We start from the raw sequence: 13,655 nt of genomic DNA, 5'->3' as shown, positions 1-13,655 counted from the left end.
AATATTTGTACGAGTTTGAGTAAGTGAGAGTTTGCGTGAGTGTAATGTCTGCAAGATTAAATGAACGCCAATAGTTCTCCAATAATAAATTAAGAATAATTTTTGTTTCTCAATAACAATAATGATAATGTTTTTTATGTAATATGTTTGTTAGCATAGTTAGGCAATTAGTTAGATGTTTACTTTTAGTAATTTATGTAATAATAAATAGATAATATAGCAATAGATCGGATACGAAACTTATTTAGATATAAACAAACAATTTTGAATTGATACAATTTAGTTTTTAAGGGTTTTGAGGGATCAAATAACAACAACGATTATAATTGGATTAAGCAAAGGTGGGATAAGGTGGTGAATTGAACGTGTTTAAATAAATAAATAAATTGAGAGATAGAGAGAGAGAGAGAGTTAAAAAAATAAACATAATTATCAGGCGGTGTTAATTAATTCAATAATTTGTTGTTTCTCATTGCAAATTATTATTAAAATTTTGATTTTTTTTCTTTGTTAATTTAGTTTTAAATATTTTTTTTTTGCTTACAGGGTGTGTTAACCATAAGACATAATAATTTTATTTTTAAAGGTAATTTGTTTATATATATATTTTTTAAAATTGGTTTTTTGCATCTTGCAAGTGGTGTTATTTAGTAGTAGTAGCAGTAGTAGTTTTCATTAGTAGTAAGTAGTACTAGGTAGTTTTAAGAATATTAACTATTTTTACTTTTATTTGAGTTAATGGTTGTAAATATTTATTAAAACACAAAACAAAAACCACATACACACACTAGTATTTAAAACAAATAAAATCAAACCAAATTATTTTTTTTGTTGTGTAAACAAAGAAACAAACATTTAAATGAATAACAACAACAATAATAACAATAATAATAGTTAATTATTATTAAATAAATCAATAAATAAATGCTCATTTCAATTGTAAAGAAAAATAATTGTGCATTTGTTTTGTTTCATTTCATTTTGTTTTTAATTAAAATTTTCTTCACTTTTTTCCATAATTTTCTCGGGAGAAAAAAAAAAAAACAAATCTTTGCTCAAGCGATGCCAACCAACTACATTTTAATAATATAAATTTAAATAATTTTTTTTTTTCGTTTGTTTTGTAGGGTAAATTTTTCAAAGTTAAGAAAGTTTTGTAAATAATTTTTATCTTAAAAATCAAATAAAAATTGTTATATTTCTATTTAAATAAACACACACAAATATAGTAAACATAACTATATTTGTTTATAAATAACTTTGTCTGTATGTATAGTAAATATACATACATAATAATTATAATTATTTTTTAACAATAAATGTAATTAATAATAATAAATAAACAACATTGCTTTTTTCCCATTATTGATACGTGTGTTATGAATTCCTTTTACTAAGAATTATGAAATAGTTTCAATTCTCACAGTTGTTTTTAAGGATATTTTTGTTAATATCCTTTATTCATTTAATTAAATTTAAACTATTAACAAATAATCACAAACAAATATCACAAACTTAGTGGTTTTTTTAAACTTTTTCTCTTCTTTTTTTTAAATACGAACAACATTTAAATTGTCTTCATCTTCATCTTGAAATCGTAAATGTATTATTATTGTATTAATGTAAACTTTTCATTATATTTATGTAAATATGCTAGTATATGTTTGTTTGTATGTATAAATTAATGTATATTGATGTATACTTAATAAACATTCATTCATTAAATGCAATGGTATTAAAAGTAAACAACATAATTTAAAAACAAATTATAAAATTTAATTATATAAATTATTAAGAAAAAAAGGGAAATTAAGTAGTAGTAAATTGTTTATTCCTTTAATGTTGTTTAAATAAATTTTTTTCCTCTATAAACACCCAAACGTCAAGATAATTATATGCAGTTGCCACAATTAAACTATTAATTTGTATAGAAAATTTGTTTCTATTCGCATAGCGAATACGGTGACTGTCACGGAAAATTCATTTTGCGAATCTTGAATTGTGCGAACCGTGAACACTATCGAGGTGTATCAGTTCGTTCATGTTTGTCAGAATTGGCCCATGAAATCACTAGTAGGTTTTTTCGTGACTTCTTTCATTTAACGCAAGTAATTTCTGTACTTTAAAATTACACGAAATGCCAGTTTCCATTATGTAAGTACTTTTTAAAAGAAAAAGTAATCACTCCTAATCTGCATTTCAATTCGAATCGAAGCTTCGTCACTAAAATAACGACTTACAGAAGAAACGTAGTTACGTTCGTAATGCAGAATGCACACAATCGTAAAGCATTGAAATAAAATGGAATTGCTTCTTCTTTTTATTGCGATTCCGTTTTTTGTTGGAATACCAATTTCCGATCGCAGCGTAACTGAATGCGGAAACATAATCGAAATGCAGAATAGGGGTGAATGTAATTTTTAAGTCTGAAGATGTCGGTAATGTCTACTGTACCTTGGTTGAATATCGTCAATGTGGTATATCGAACACGAACAACCCGAATCTCACTGAAAGTTAGTGATCGCGGTGAGCACGAACTAAAAAGTTTTCAACACGATTCGTCGATTTTGTAAGATCGCTACTATAGCTAATGTTTTATATGGAATAGTCTTGACATTAGACTTATTGAATCTCTTGCTGCAAGAACTATGTTTGCCCTAAGTTACGATCAAAATAACAGCAATTGTCGATATTTATAAGAATGAATCTAAAACATCATTTTGTATCCGCAGACAAGTATTGTATGCTATTTCGAGGCGATAAATGGGTCGACAAGTATTTAAGCTGAACTGGAGTGATCAGTTTTAAAATAAATGTTATCGAGTCTTCTTCGAAGAACTTGTAGATCTTCTGACCATGTCCAATGAAGTACTGGCAGAATGGAGAAATAGTCAAGAGGTGACCAGATATCGATATGTGAGTATATTAATGGTGTTTAATCAATATAAATATCTGTGTGGAAGATCTAAGTGCCCTTCTTAAGGTCAAGAGTTGACCAGATATCGATATATAAGTGTATAAGTGGTGTTTCATCAAATTAAATATCTGTGGGGAATATCTAAGTGCCCCTCTTAAGGTTTGTTATAAATTTCATTTGGATTTTCAAGTCTCACTAAAAAGTAGTGATTGAGGTGAGTACGATAAGGTACATTCTAAAAAGTTTTCAATACGTTTAGCAGATTTTGTACGATCGCTACAATAACTAATGTTATATTTGAAATAGTATTGTCATTAGACTCTATTGAATCTATTGCTACAAGAACTACGTTTCCGTGAGCTTCATAAATTACGATCGAAATAGAAGAAAGGTTATTGTGGATGAATCTAAAATATCATTTTGTATAAGTGGACAAGTATTCTAAGCTATTTCGGGGCGATAAAGGGGTCGACAAGTATTCAAGCTGAACTCGAGTGATCAGTTTTAAAATAACTGCGATCGAGTCTTCTTAGAAAAACTTGTAGATTTTCTGAGCATTTCCAATGAATTACTGGCAGAATGAATCTCTTGTAGAATACTGCGACACTACTAGCTGTATGACATATTCATAAGTATCTTTTGAGAGTTGGTGTACGGCGCCAACGAACAAAACTACAGCTAGGAGATTTAATTACAGAATGTGGCAAGTCGTGTTTGTCTCTCTGAATTGTGATTGCCGAAACTATGGCATGGCGAATGCTCATGACACATTTTGCATATCGATCGGCTATTGCGAGATGATAAATGGGTCAACAGCGATTCAAGACTGCAATCCTGTGATCGAGTCTCTTAATCTTTAAAAGACTTGTAGGTTTTTGATCATTTCCCCAGAAGTAATAGCTGAACGCCATCTGAAAATCTTTTGGGTTTTAATTTACTCCGCCGATCAATCGGTTAGAGGAATCATGAGTTGAACGTTTACCAGTAGCTTTAGTGTTTTGTGTATTCCAATTAGTCGATGGGCAATCGATCCTGTGATCGAGTCTCTTAATCTTTAAAAGACTTGAAGGTCTTTTGAGCATTTCCCCAAAAGTAATAGCTGAACGCCATCTGAAAATCTTTTGGGTTTTGATTTACTACGTTGATCAATCGGTTAGAGGAATCATGAGTTGAACGTTTACCAATAGCTTTAGTGTTTTGTATATTCCCATTAGTCGATGGGCAATCATAGGAAGAATTCAGATTTGAACTAAAAACCGTTTGGTTTGTTTATTCCAGTCTTTCTTAATTGTGATCAGGTAAATGGGATTCAAAACTTCTGCGAATATCTGACATTGAAGGGATTACTTTACAACTCGATACGGTTTTCTAATAACTGTGATCGAGTCTTTTAATCTTTGAAAGACTTGTAAGTCTTCGAATTTGTTTGTTGTTAAGCAATAGAACGCTGATTTATAAATCTGTTACTTTGGTTCCAACTAGTTTCGAATAAATAGCCTAGAAGGTTTTTGTTTAACAGTGCACGCATTTCGGCAGACATGGAACGTATGGGACCCAAAAATTCGCATGTTTTAATGGTGTTAATTTGCTCGGGAGAAATATGTTAGCGATATGAATTGTTTTTGATATTATTAGGAGAATAAAGCATGTTTTTAGGCATTTCCAATACATTTCGAAGATTCAGTACATGTGTCACTATCACGTCTAACGAACATAACATATTTCAGATGCGATTGTCATTGGATTGGATAGTGTTGATAGAAGCCATCCGTCCTCTCCTGTGACATATGTTCTCATATCTTTTAAATACATAATAATAATAGGGCGATACAGGGATCTTCAGAGACTTACTGTCCAAAGTCAATGATATGGATCATAACGAATAGAGCTTTTCGATCTCTAATGCTTAAACTTATGCGAGGTGATTTTATTTCAATAATATGTTCCTGAAGTTTTGCAAGGTATTAGGTCAAACAATCTCAAATTAACATTAAACCAATCAAATAAATATGTATGTATGTGTCGGTAGGTGTATATTCATAATGTCAGTATGTATTTGAATTTCAATTAATTGCTATTTAATGTATAAATAAATAAGTACACATTCATACATGTATTTATTTATTTATTAATATTTTTAAATTTGACGTATACTTTATAGTTATGTAGTGTGTATGTTAATTAGTTTGTGTGACTGTAGTTAATATTTTTGATTATTTATTTCTATTTATTTATGTTGCTGGTATATTTATTTATTTCTTTTTCATTATTATTATTATGTATTTTTGGTTTATATTGCAAAATTTGAAAGTTGCTCTTGTTACTTGTCATCAATTTTGAATATTCGATTTACAAGTAATTTTGATTTTATTGCTGCTAAGCCATTTTTTATTTAAGTTTATTTTTCAGTTTAATTATTTTATTTTAAGAGAATTCGCTTTAAAGCAAATTTGTATGTATTTATGTTAGATTAGGTGTTTTAGTAAGTGTAAATGTATTTTTAGATAATTATAGGATAGCGAGAGAGAGAGAAAGGACATGAATTTGTCTATGTATGTAAATATACCCATATATATGTAAATACATTTATATGTATACATATATGTTTAAGTATATTTAGTATACAATTTCCTTACATATTTAAATTTTAATATTTGTTTGATTTTATATATGTTATGCTTTATGTTTGATGTTTGTCTATGTACTATTTAGTTATTTGATTTATTTTGTTTTTTTTTAATTTTTAAACATTTTAAATTCTACCAGTTATATTTTATTTTAATTTATGTTAACATTCAAATTGTTTGATTTAGTTTTATCTATTTCTTTTTTTTGCTTGTTTTCTATAATGAATACTTTTTGATTTGAGGTACATCAAAATGTTCAACACTGAGTCAATAAAGGTTTACTTTTTTGCTTTGATTACAATTAAATTACTTCTATTACGTTTATTTTATTTAAAGTGGATTTAACATTTTATGTTTATGGAGTTTATATTTGTTTTGATTATTTTGTATTATTTGCCTATTAAATGTTTTGATTTTTGTTTTAAAAATAACCGTATATTCGTCCGTCAATTAAAAATAAAAATTCCTGATTTATTTGAAATCTTCAATTCTTGTTATTAATTTTATTTTGATGTTTCCTTTTTGAGTTAAGTCGTTTGTTTTAAATGAGAAAATTTAATTTTAAGATGATGATTTTCAAACAGATTTGTAGTATTTCTCTAGAAATTGCATTACAATACCGACCTATTGGTACTAGTGTTTAGACTAGTGCTTAATAGTTCAATTCGCTCGCTTTTGAATCTATCATAAACATGGATTTCATTTGAAAATCATTCATATCTCATGATCTCAAGGAAAATATTGTTCATTTTCTGAGATTTCAATGGTTTGTTTCTAATGATTTAAAATTGTACCTGATATTGTATTCAGAGATCGCCATAGAATTTAAATTTTTAACATTTCTGTTAACATGACTAGTTTAATTGATCATCATCTTAAAAGTTTTAAAATAAAATTGTGAATTTGTTGTGTTTAATTTAAATGAAATAATATTGAAGTATATTGTAATGTGTTATTATTTGTATCTAATATTTTAATGAATATATCTATAATCAGCATATGATTTTATTGAAACTAACATACGTATTTGATTGGAAGTTTATTTATGTTTTTGTTTTTCTCTTTTGCATTTCTTAAATTATTTGTTGTTCTTCATATTTTTCATTTAAATTTAAACATGTATTTCATAGAAATCATGACAATCTACACAACCACCGGACTCATTAGGCCTTTGGACTATAGTCGTTTGGGAATCGAACATATTACTGTCGCAGGGTTCGGCAGCATACGAAGCCATTACTACCGCACCTCGTGGTACTTTTTTGCGCGTACGACTTTGTCGTACACGCGCCCTATGCTAGGAAGGTCTCTTCTGATACAGACAATCCATGCATGTTGTATGTTCGGGCGCTGAAGAGCTCAACTGATAGGGACGGTCATGAGGACATTGTGGTTCATGGTAAATGTTATAAGGTGTGGAAGTGATATTTGTTTGAGGGCCATATTGATGATAATATTGATCAGTATTTGCCGCAGCAACAGCTGCAGCTGCTGCCTCATGTCTATAACTGGAAAATGCATTTTCGGCTGATTGAGAACGTATGGGACCCGATGAATCGGATGTATTAATGGTGTAAATATGCTCAGGTGAAACACCATAGCGATACGAACTACTTGTGGTGCTGTCACGGGATAAAGAACGTTCTAAGGATTTGCTAACACGTCTAGTGGAGTCAGTACGAGTGGCACTATCACGTCTTACGGAAACATAATGATCGCTACAGGTGCGATTGTCATATATGGGATAATACTGATAGTAAGCTTCTTTGCCTTTATTGCCGCCATCGCCATTGTCGATATGAGCATGGGCCGAAGCACTGCGTTTTCGTGAGCCGCCAAAATTGCGATCAGGCGAACGGGATTCGAAACTACCGCGAGGAGATTTGAGTACAGAACGTGGCAAGTCGAGATTCGGCTCCGAACTGCGACTATCGAAACTATTGCGTGGTGAATGATGCTGACACATTTTGCATCCCGACCGGTCTGGAGACAAGTACTCGATGCTATTGCGAGGCGATAAATGTGGTGACAGCGATTCAAGACTGCAATCGTGTGATGGTGTCAGTTTTTTCAAACAACTACGATCGGGACTTTTAGCCTTCGAAGGACTGGCAGGTCTTTTGAGTATTCCTCCCGAAGGACTAGCTGAACGCTTTAGAATACCAGTACCATCTGAGGATCTTCTAGGACTTGGTGTACGCCTTCCGGCCGAAAGGCGGTCATGAGAGGAATCACGACTTGAACTGACGCTTAAACGTTTACCCTGATCACTTAAACTTGTGCGAGGTGATTTTATTTTAATAATACGTACCGGCGAGCTACCCTGAGATTTAGAGCGATCTGGAGAAACATAAATGCTTTGACGTGGTGATTTGGTCGGTTTTGCTTTAGAACTGGCCGAGCTTGTGCTACTGCTGCCGTTACTACCGCTGCTAACGGCTTTAGTTGATTTAGATATTTTATCGGATGACTTTGATTTGAATACCTTGTCGACCTTTTTATCGATTATTACATGCGCAGCAGAAACGACAGTAGCAGCAGTAGCACAGTCTTCGGATTCATCTTCTGACTTTTCAGATGTACCCGTAGTAGTACCAGTACTATCGGATTCTACTGAAGGTCGTGGTGGTGATTCTATATCAGCGATTACCGTTTGTTGGGTATTTTCAACGACTGTCTGGGGTTCAGGGGAAAGGCTGGAGTCATTTTGTTGTTGATCTCCTGCGTCCATGTTCAGGTCAGATGTTTCTATTGAGGTCTCTTTTAAATTGGCCATATAGGCCTCAATGTCACATGTGGTGTCAGTCAAATTTTCTTGTTCTAGTTCACTCAAATGTTTGTCCATGTATTGTGTGTGTTCGACAGTGTTGTTGGCTGAGTCGCTGGCATGGCGACTAGATGTTTTTCTGGAAGACTCTTTGGAGGAAATGTGTACAACCGACACCTGCTGTGCTGCAGCAGTTATTTTATCAATTTCACTCTTAAATATTTCAATTACTTCTATATCTTGTTTGGGCGATTGTCGAGGAGAAAATCTATTTATATTATTACTATTGTTGTTATTATTGTTATTCTTGGGTGCATGCATATTATTGCCAGAATTGGAATCACTGTCGTGTTCCATTCTGGAACCCCCACTACCACCACTTAAGCTGGGGCTAGTGAAGAGACTACCACTACTTCCTAGACTTAAATTTAAGGCTGCAGCAGTTGTAGCTGCCTGCAGATCTGACTCTAAAGCCAGTTCATCATCGTCACTGGCAACAGCAGTTTCATGGCATGCATTTTCATCTTGTTGTGATTTAAAATCTTGTGTATTAGAGCTACTCTTACCTAAGTCTTTCATAAGAACTGGTTGATACGTTGATGGCGGATGTGATGATTGAATCAAACGTGCCTGACTTCCGGTACTGCCAACGGAAAGCGTTGAAGTCGTGCTATAATAAAAATGTATGAGAAATATAATTTAGTTGTGTTTGCACAAGTGTAACATAAGCAAATGGTCAGAGAAGTTGTTACCAACCTTAATGTTAAATGATTTGGCGTTCGCCCTAGTGAGGCTTTTGTTTTAATAGTTCCTTGTTGGAATTCCTCTTCGCCTTCGGATTTAGTACCGGGATCTATACGTTCAATATCACTCTGTTGATGTAGATGCTGATGATGTTGTTGTTGTTGCTGCTGCTGCTGTTGATAAAGGTGTTGCTGAGGATCAGCTGATGCGCCTAGAACATCTATAATTATTATATTTTTTTTAAGTATTTTAAATAATGTCTGTTTTTGCGTTAAATCTTACCGGAAGCATCACCAACGGTTTTGCTACGACTACGGAAAGTAGACGTATGTAATGTGTGCATATGTTGGTGCTCTTGATACGGAACATCTTCTGCTTCCTGACTGCCCGAAATATTATCATAATCTATATTACCAGCTGAATGGCGCTGTGAGCCAGATTTCTTCTTGGGCTTACCCAGAGTTTGGGAACCTTGCATTATTGTTATCTGCAAAGAAAGTTAAACTTAATAGACCTTTCGCAATAGATGGCATTAACATACTTGTTGTTTTGGTCTTTCAAGTGTTTGCGAACTACCCGAACAACCACCCTGCGATGACATGCCCGACACGGAACCGGAGCTGCCACCGAAATTTTTCATAGGAATCGACATATTACGCACACTTTCACGTATGATTTGTCGTATGGTTTTTAGGAATGCATTACGGAAATCGGCTGTACTATTCGATAGTACATAGACCTTTTCGGAACGACGCTGTAACTGTGAACGAAGATGTATCAATTCCCACAAGAAATGCGAATCCATATCTTTGGCCGAAGAAGCACGAACTTGTACCTCTGTTACCGGTATTAGAACTTGATAACGTATAATTTCAACTTCATTGGGTGTAGTTTTACTTGAAACGCCCTATTGGTTAAGAAGAAATACAATATGTTATAGTTATGGGGGAGTTGTAACTAGTTAAGAGGCTTACCATAAGTTTTTTCTTCTGACGAAGACGCTCTTTACAAAGGAACACAACCGCTGATTTAAAGACAAAACACATGGCATGAAGCTCCAAGCCTTTTTTGATTTTGCCCAGAAAATCTGAAATATTTAACCACTCAACTCCGCCATAATATAAAAGATCACCTGGAAAGATCATAGAGAGTTCAATTAAGGAGATAAAAGTAGATCATTTATATTGTGAAGTTACCTGGACTAAGATCGATAGGTTGCTTGCAAGACTTTTGATGTTGCCGGAATAAATGATCAAATATGGCACCATATTCCTCATGTATTCTTTGCATTTCATTAATATGTTCGGCCACCTTTTCCATGCCCTTTAAAGCCTCTGTTTAGAAGAATAATATTTAAGTAAAAGATCGGCAGAATTAAATGAGATTAAAGGGAAAACTTACCGCACAAATGCAAGTGTTCATCAGCTCGAGAATCGGTTAGATTGCGCAATTGCTGCAGCAGTAGAGGATATTTGAGTATACGTTGTATGGGTTTTATCAAATATGATTCCAGAGTACAGCTGTGCTGCTGTTTGGGATTACGAGCAGCTAGGAACTCTTGCAAAGCATGATTTCCCTCATCTAGTGTTGCAAATAAGTTAAAATAAATTTAAATATTTTACTACAACTTTTTATACACAATTTTCTATAAAAACAATTTTGTAAAGAATGTATGTTTATATGTATGTATGTGTTGAAGGTGTAAATAAGAGTAAATATTATTTTTTTTATTTATTTTACCATTTAGATTGAGTATGAACTTTTTCTTCTAGAGATTTAAAGTGCAATCAATGTTGTTAAAATTTGTTTATCAACTTTTTTTTCCATTTTGTTAGAAAACAAATTGATGGATGTGTGTATTTTGCAGCAATTTTGTTATTTCATTTTTTTTTCACTAAAACTTATTGTTTCCTTTATTTATATGTAAACACATACACACTTCCAGGATGCTTATATACTAACACATTTGTGTAAGTATTTTTATTTCAGGAAACATTTTACTCAAAAATAACTTTTCTTCTAATGTTTTTTGTTTTGTTTGGTTTTATTTTTCATTATTGTATTTTTTTTTTATCTTCTAAGAATAAATCTAAACAGATATGAAATCTGATTACCTACAGTTTCAACAGGAAGTAAATTTATGTATGTGCGTGTGTGTGAGTGCGTGTGTTGTATGTGAAAGAATGAAAGAATAAATTACTTACTTGGATGTAAAACTTTTTGAGCTTTACTATGACTGGCACAAAACGACGAATACAGTTTAAAATGATTTACATAGTAAAGAAATGCGGAACCAATTGCAAAAAGTACATTCTATATAAAAAAATTAAAAAATAAAGAAATATTGTTAAACAATAATAATATTAAAGATTGTTATTAATTTATCATATACAACATATTTCCAATCTAGAAAATTTACATAACTAACCTACATATAAATAATAACTACTTACTCTATATTGACTAGGATGATCCAATTTATGAAACTCGGGTTCAAGTTCCAATGCTTCGACAAGATTTTGCAAAAATTGTCTTTGGAAAGTAACAATTTCATGGATATTGCCAAAGAGAGCATTAATTTCAGCATTCGATAAGAATGTCTCACGTTTCAACGGTTCCAAATAGTTCTCCAAAAGATTATTCAAATGCTGTAATAAAAATAAAATTAGTTCGCTCGATAAACTAAAACAATTAACAAAAGACAAAAACTGAAAAAAAATATTTACCTTGACATAAGTTTTCTCCGTATCCACTAATTCTAAAATAACTTTGCGCAACTTTTCGGCATCCGTTAGTTGGCGTGAGGGCGTTAGAGCTGCATTTGAAACCGAGGATGTAACGGAACCAGTAGGGCTTGATTTGCGAGTTTCCTGAGGTGAACGACAAAATCCGGTAACCTTGTGTAAGGTGTTCAACGAACGTTGTGTGGTGGTGGTAATAGTAGTAGTTATGGTGGTAGTTGTAGTAGTTGTGTTGGTGTTGTTGGCGTCAAATGGCACATGCGAATTTTGAGCGCAAGAGTGATGACGTATGAATATAAAATAAAATGAAGTCAAAAAATGTTAGGAGTGCTTAGAATGCTAGGACTGTGCGTATGGATTTACTAGTTATGGGGTTTGGTCTGGTATAAAAAAGGGAGTTAGAAGGGGCGGGTTAAGGAGTAAAAGGTTTTTCTAGATATATTGACATTGTTTATTTAAGCCAGGGACTAAGTACATACATTTGTTGTTTAAAATAAGAAATCGTGTTTATTTTTATAAATTTACTACTACTACTACGACGAGTAGCTAAAATAAGAATCTTTGAAGAGCAGTTGACACTGACAGTCTTCAAGTTGTAAGATGGTTGATTGCAATAATGGCGTGTGTCTTCTACATGTAAATAATATGTAGTATGTTCATGTGTGTGGCTGTGTGATTTTCTGTCTGAACTATTTTAGTTTTTTATTGCTGTTTGTAGCTTGTCATAGTTTTTGTTTTTTAATGTTTTGCTTGGTGGTCCTTCGTATACTCTAGTGGCATCATATCTTCCCTTCTCTTTCACTCTTGCTTTGTGCTAACTCTTGCTAAAGCTCTTTCACTAAACAGTGATACTTAATTATGCAAATCATTTTGTTTTCTACTCGTAAAATTGTTGTTTAAATCGTGATTCTTGACAAAAATTACAGCAAAACAGTTATTTTATGATTCTATTATTATGTGTGGATTAACGTGACCAGATGGTTCTTGAAGCTAAGCAGGATTAGCAAGATAATAGTGATAAATCAAATTGAAATTTTAAAATTTCATATTTTGTTTAAAAACTATAAGAAGTTAGTCAGGAAATAATCCTAGACCTGTCTGAACCTGAGCAGGGATCTAAAGATCCCACTGAAATTGTAATGGAGGAGTGGGGATGCGGACTCGGGTCCCAATTCCACTACAACATTTGTCCCTACGAATAAAGAAGATGTGCTGCTGAACTCGGCACCAAACACCTAGTCTTCTGTTGCCGTTGACCAATATACCAAAGACAAAAAGGCACTAACCTCTACTGAAAGGCCTAAACTCAGTGGAGTTGCGCGCAGACGCCTCAGACATATATTGAGCGTGGCATGAACATTGAAGAGGCACGAAAACTATGCCAGAAACCAAGAGGTTCGTAGCGAAATACGTAACTTAAAAATCTGGGGGGAAAGAGATGCAAATCTGATGGATGAAAAGCCTAACCCTCCTAAAAGGGTGGCAAGCCAAACATCAGCTGGCACTACTGTAGCCAAAAGTATGAGCAACGTCAATATTAAGCCACTCACCCAACAATCATATAAAGACGTTGTGGATATCTTTATACTTGGAGTCATACCACCAAACTTCCCCAAGATGATCCAAACAGCAGTCCTTGACAAAAATTGTGGAGCTAAATAAAGGCTTAATAAAAAGGCAGTACTGTTAGGCTGTCGTACGAAAATTACGATTAGTTTCACTCGATCACGAATGGAGCGGAGAATTCCAACTACAGCTTTCTTATCGGAAAGAAAATTTGATCATCTGATCACGATGGAGGTAATTTTGACTCAAATTCGTGATCATGTGAATTTTCGTATCGGAAAGAAATTGTTAAT

At 32.9% G+C, this 13,655-nt stretch overlaps 1 protein-coding gene across 1 annotated transcript in view; it reads right to left on the bottom strand.

The window, feature by feature from the left end:
• Positions 1 to 1,291: 1,291 nt before the first annotated feature.
• The window catches only part of LOC119613403 (protein still life, isoforms C/SIF type 2-like), a gene marked incomplete at its 5' end in the record, with an annotated part of 37,590 nt that continues 25,226 nt past the window's right edge, over positions 1,292 to 13,655 (bottom strand). The window contains 10 exons of the mRNA XM_037969436.1: positions 1,292 to 8,981; positions 9,068 to 9,275; positions 9,338 to 9,542; positions 9,597 to 9,962; positions 10,030 to 10,187; positions 10,252 to 10,389; positions 10,457 to 10,636; positions 11,260 to 11,368; positions 11,509 to 11,703; positions 11,782 to 11,952. Of these exons, the coding sequence (XP_037825364.1) occupies positions 6,842 to 8,981; positions 9,068 to 9,275; positions 9,338 to 9,542; positions 9,597 to 9,962; positions 10,030 to 10,187; positions 10,252 to 10,389; positions 10,457 to 10,636; positions 11,260 to 11,368; positions 11,509 to 11,703; positions 11,782 to 11,952 (3,870 nt within the window). The remainder of the gene's footprint in view (positions 8,982 to 9,067; positions 9,276 to 9,337; positions 9,543 to 9,596; positions 9,963 to 10,029; positions 10,188 to 10,251; positions 10,390 to 10,456; positions 10,637 to 11,259; positions 11,369 to 11,508; positions 11,704 to 11,781; positions 11,953 to 13,655) is intronic.

Source organism: Lucilia sericata, unplaced genomic scaffold (assembly GCF_015586225.1).
Source record: "Lucilia sericata isolate MDLA Ls3-8-SP2 unplaced genomic scaffold, ASM1558622v1 Contig002109F_arrow, whole genome shotgun sequence".
Classification (NCBI taxonomy): domain Eukaryota; kingdom Metazoa; phylum Arthropoda; class Insecta; order Diptera; family Calliphoridae; genus Lucilia; species Lucilia sericata.
The sequence above is the reverse complement of the archived record's forward strand: the minus strand, read 5'-3'. Positions and strand labels throughout refer to the sequence as shown.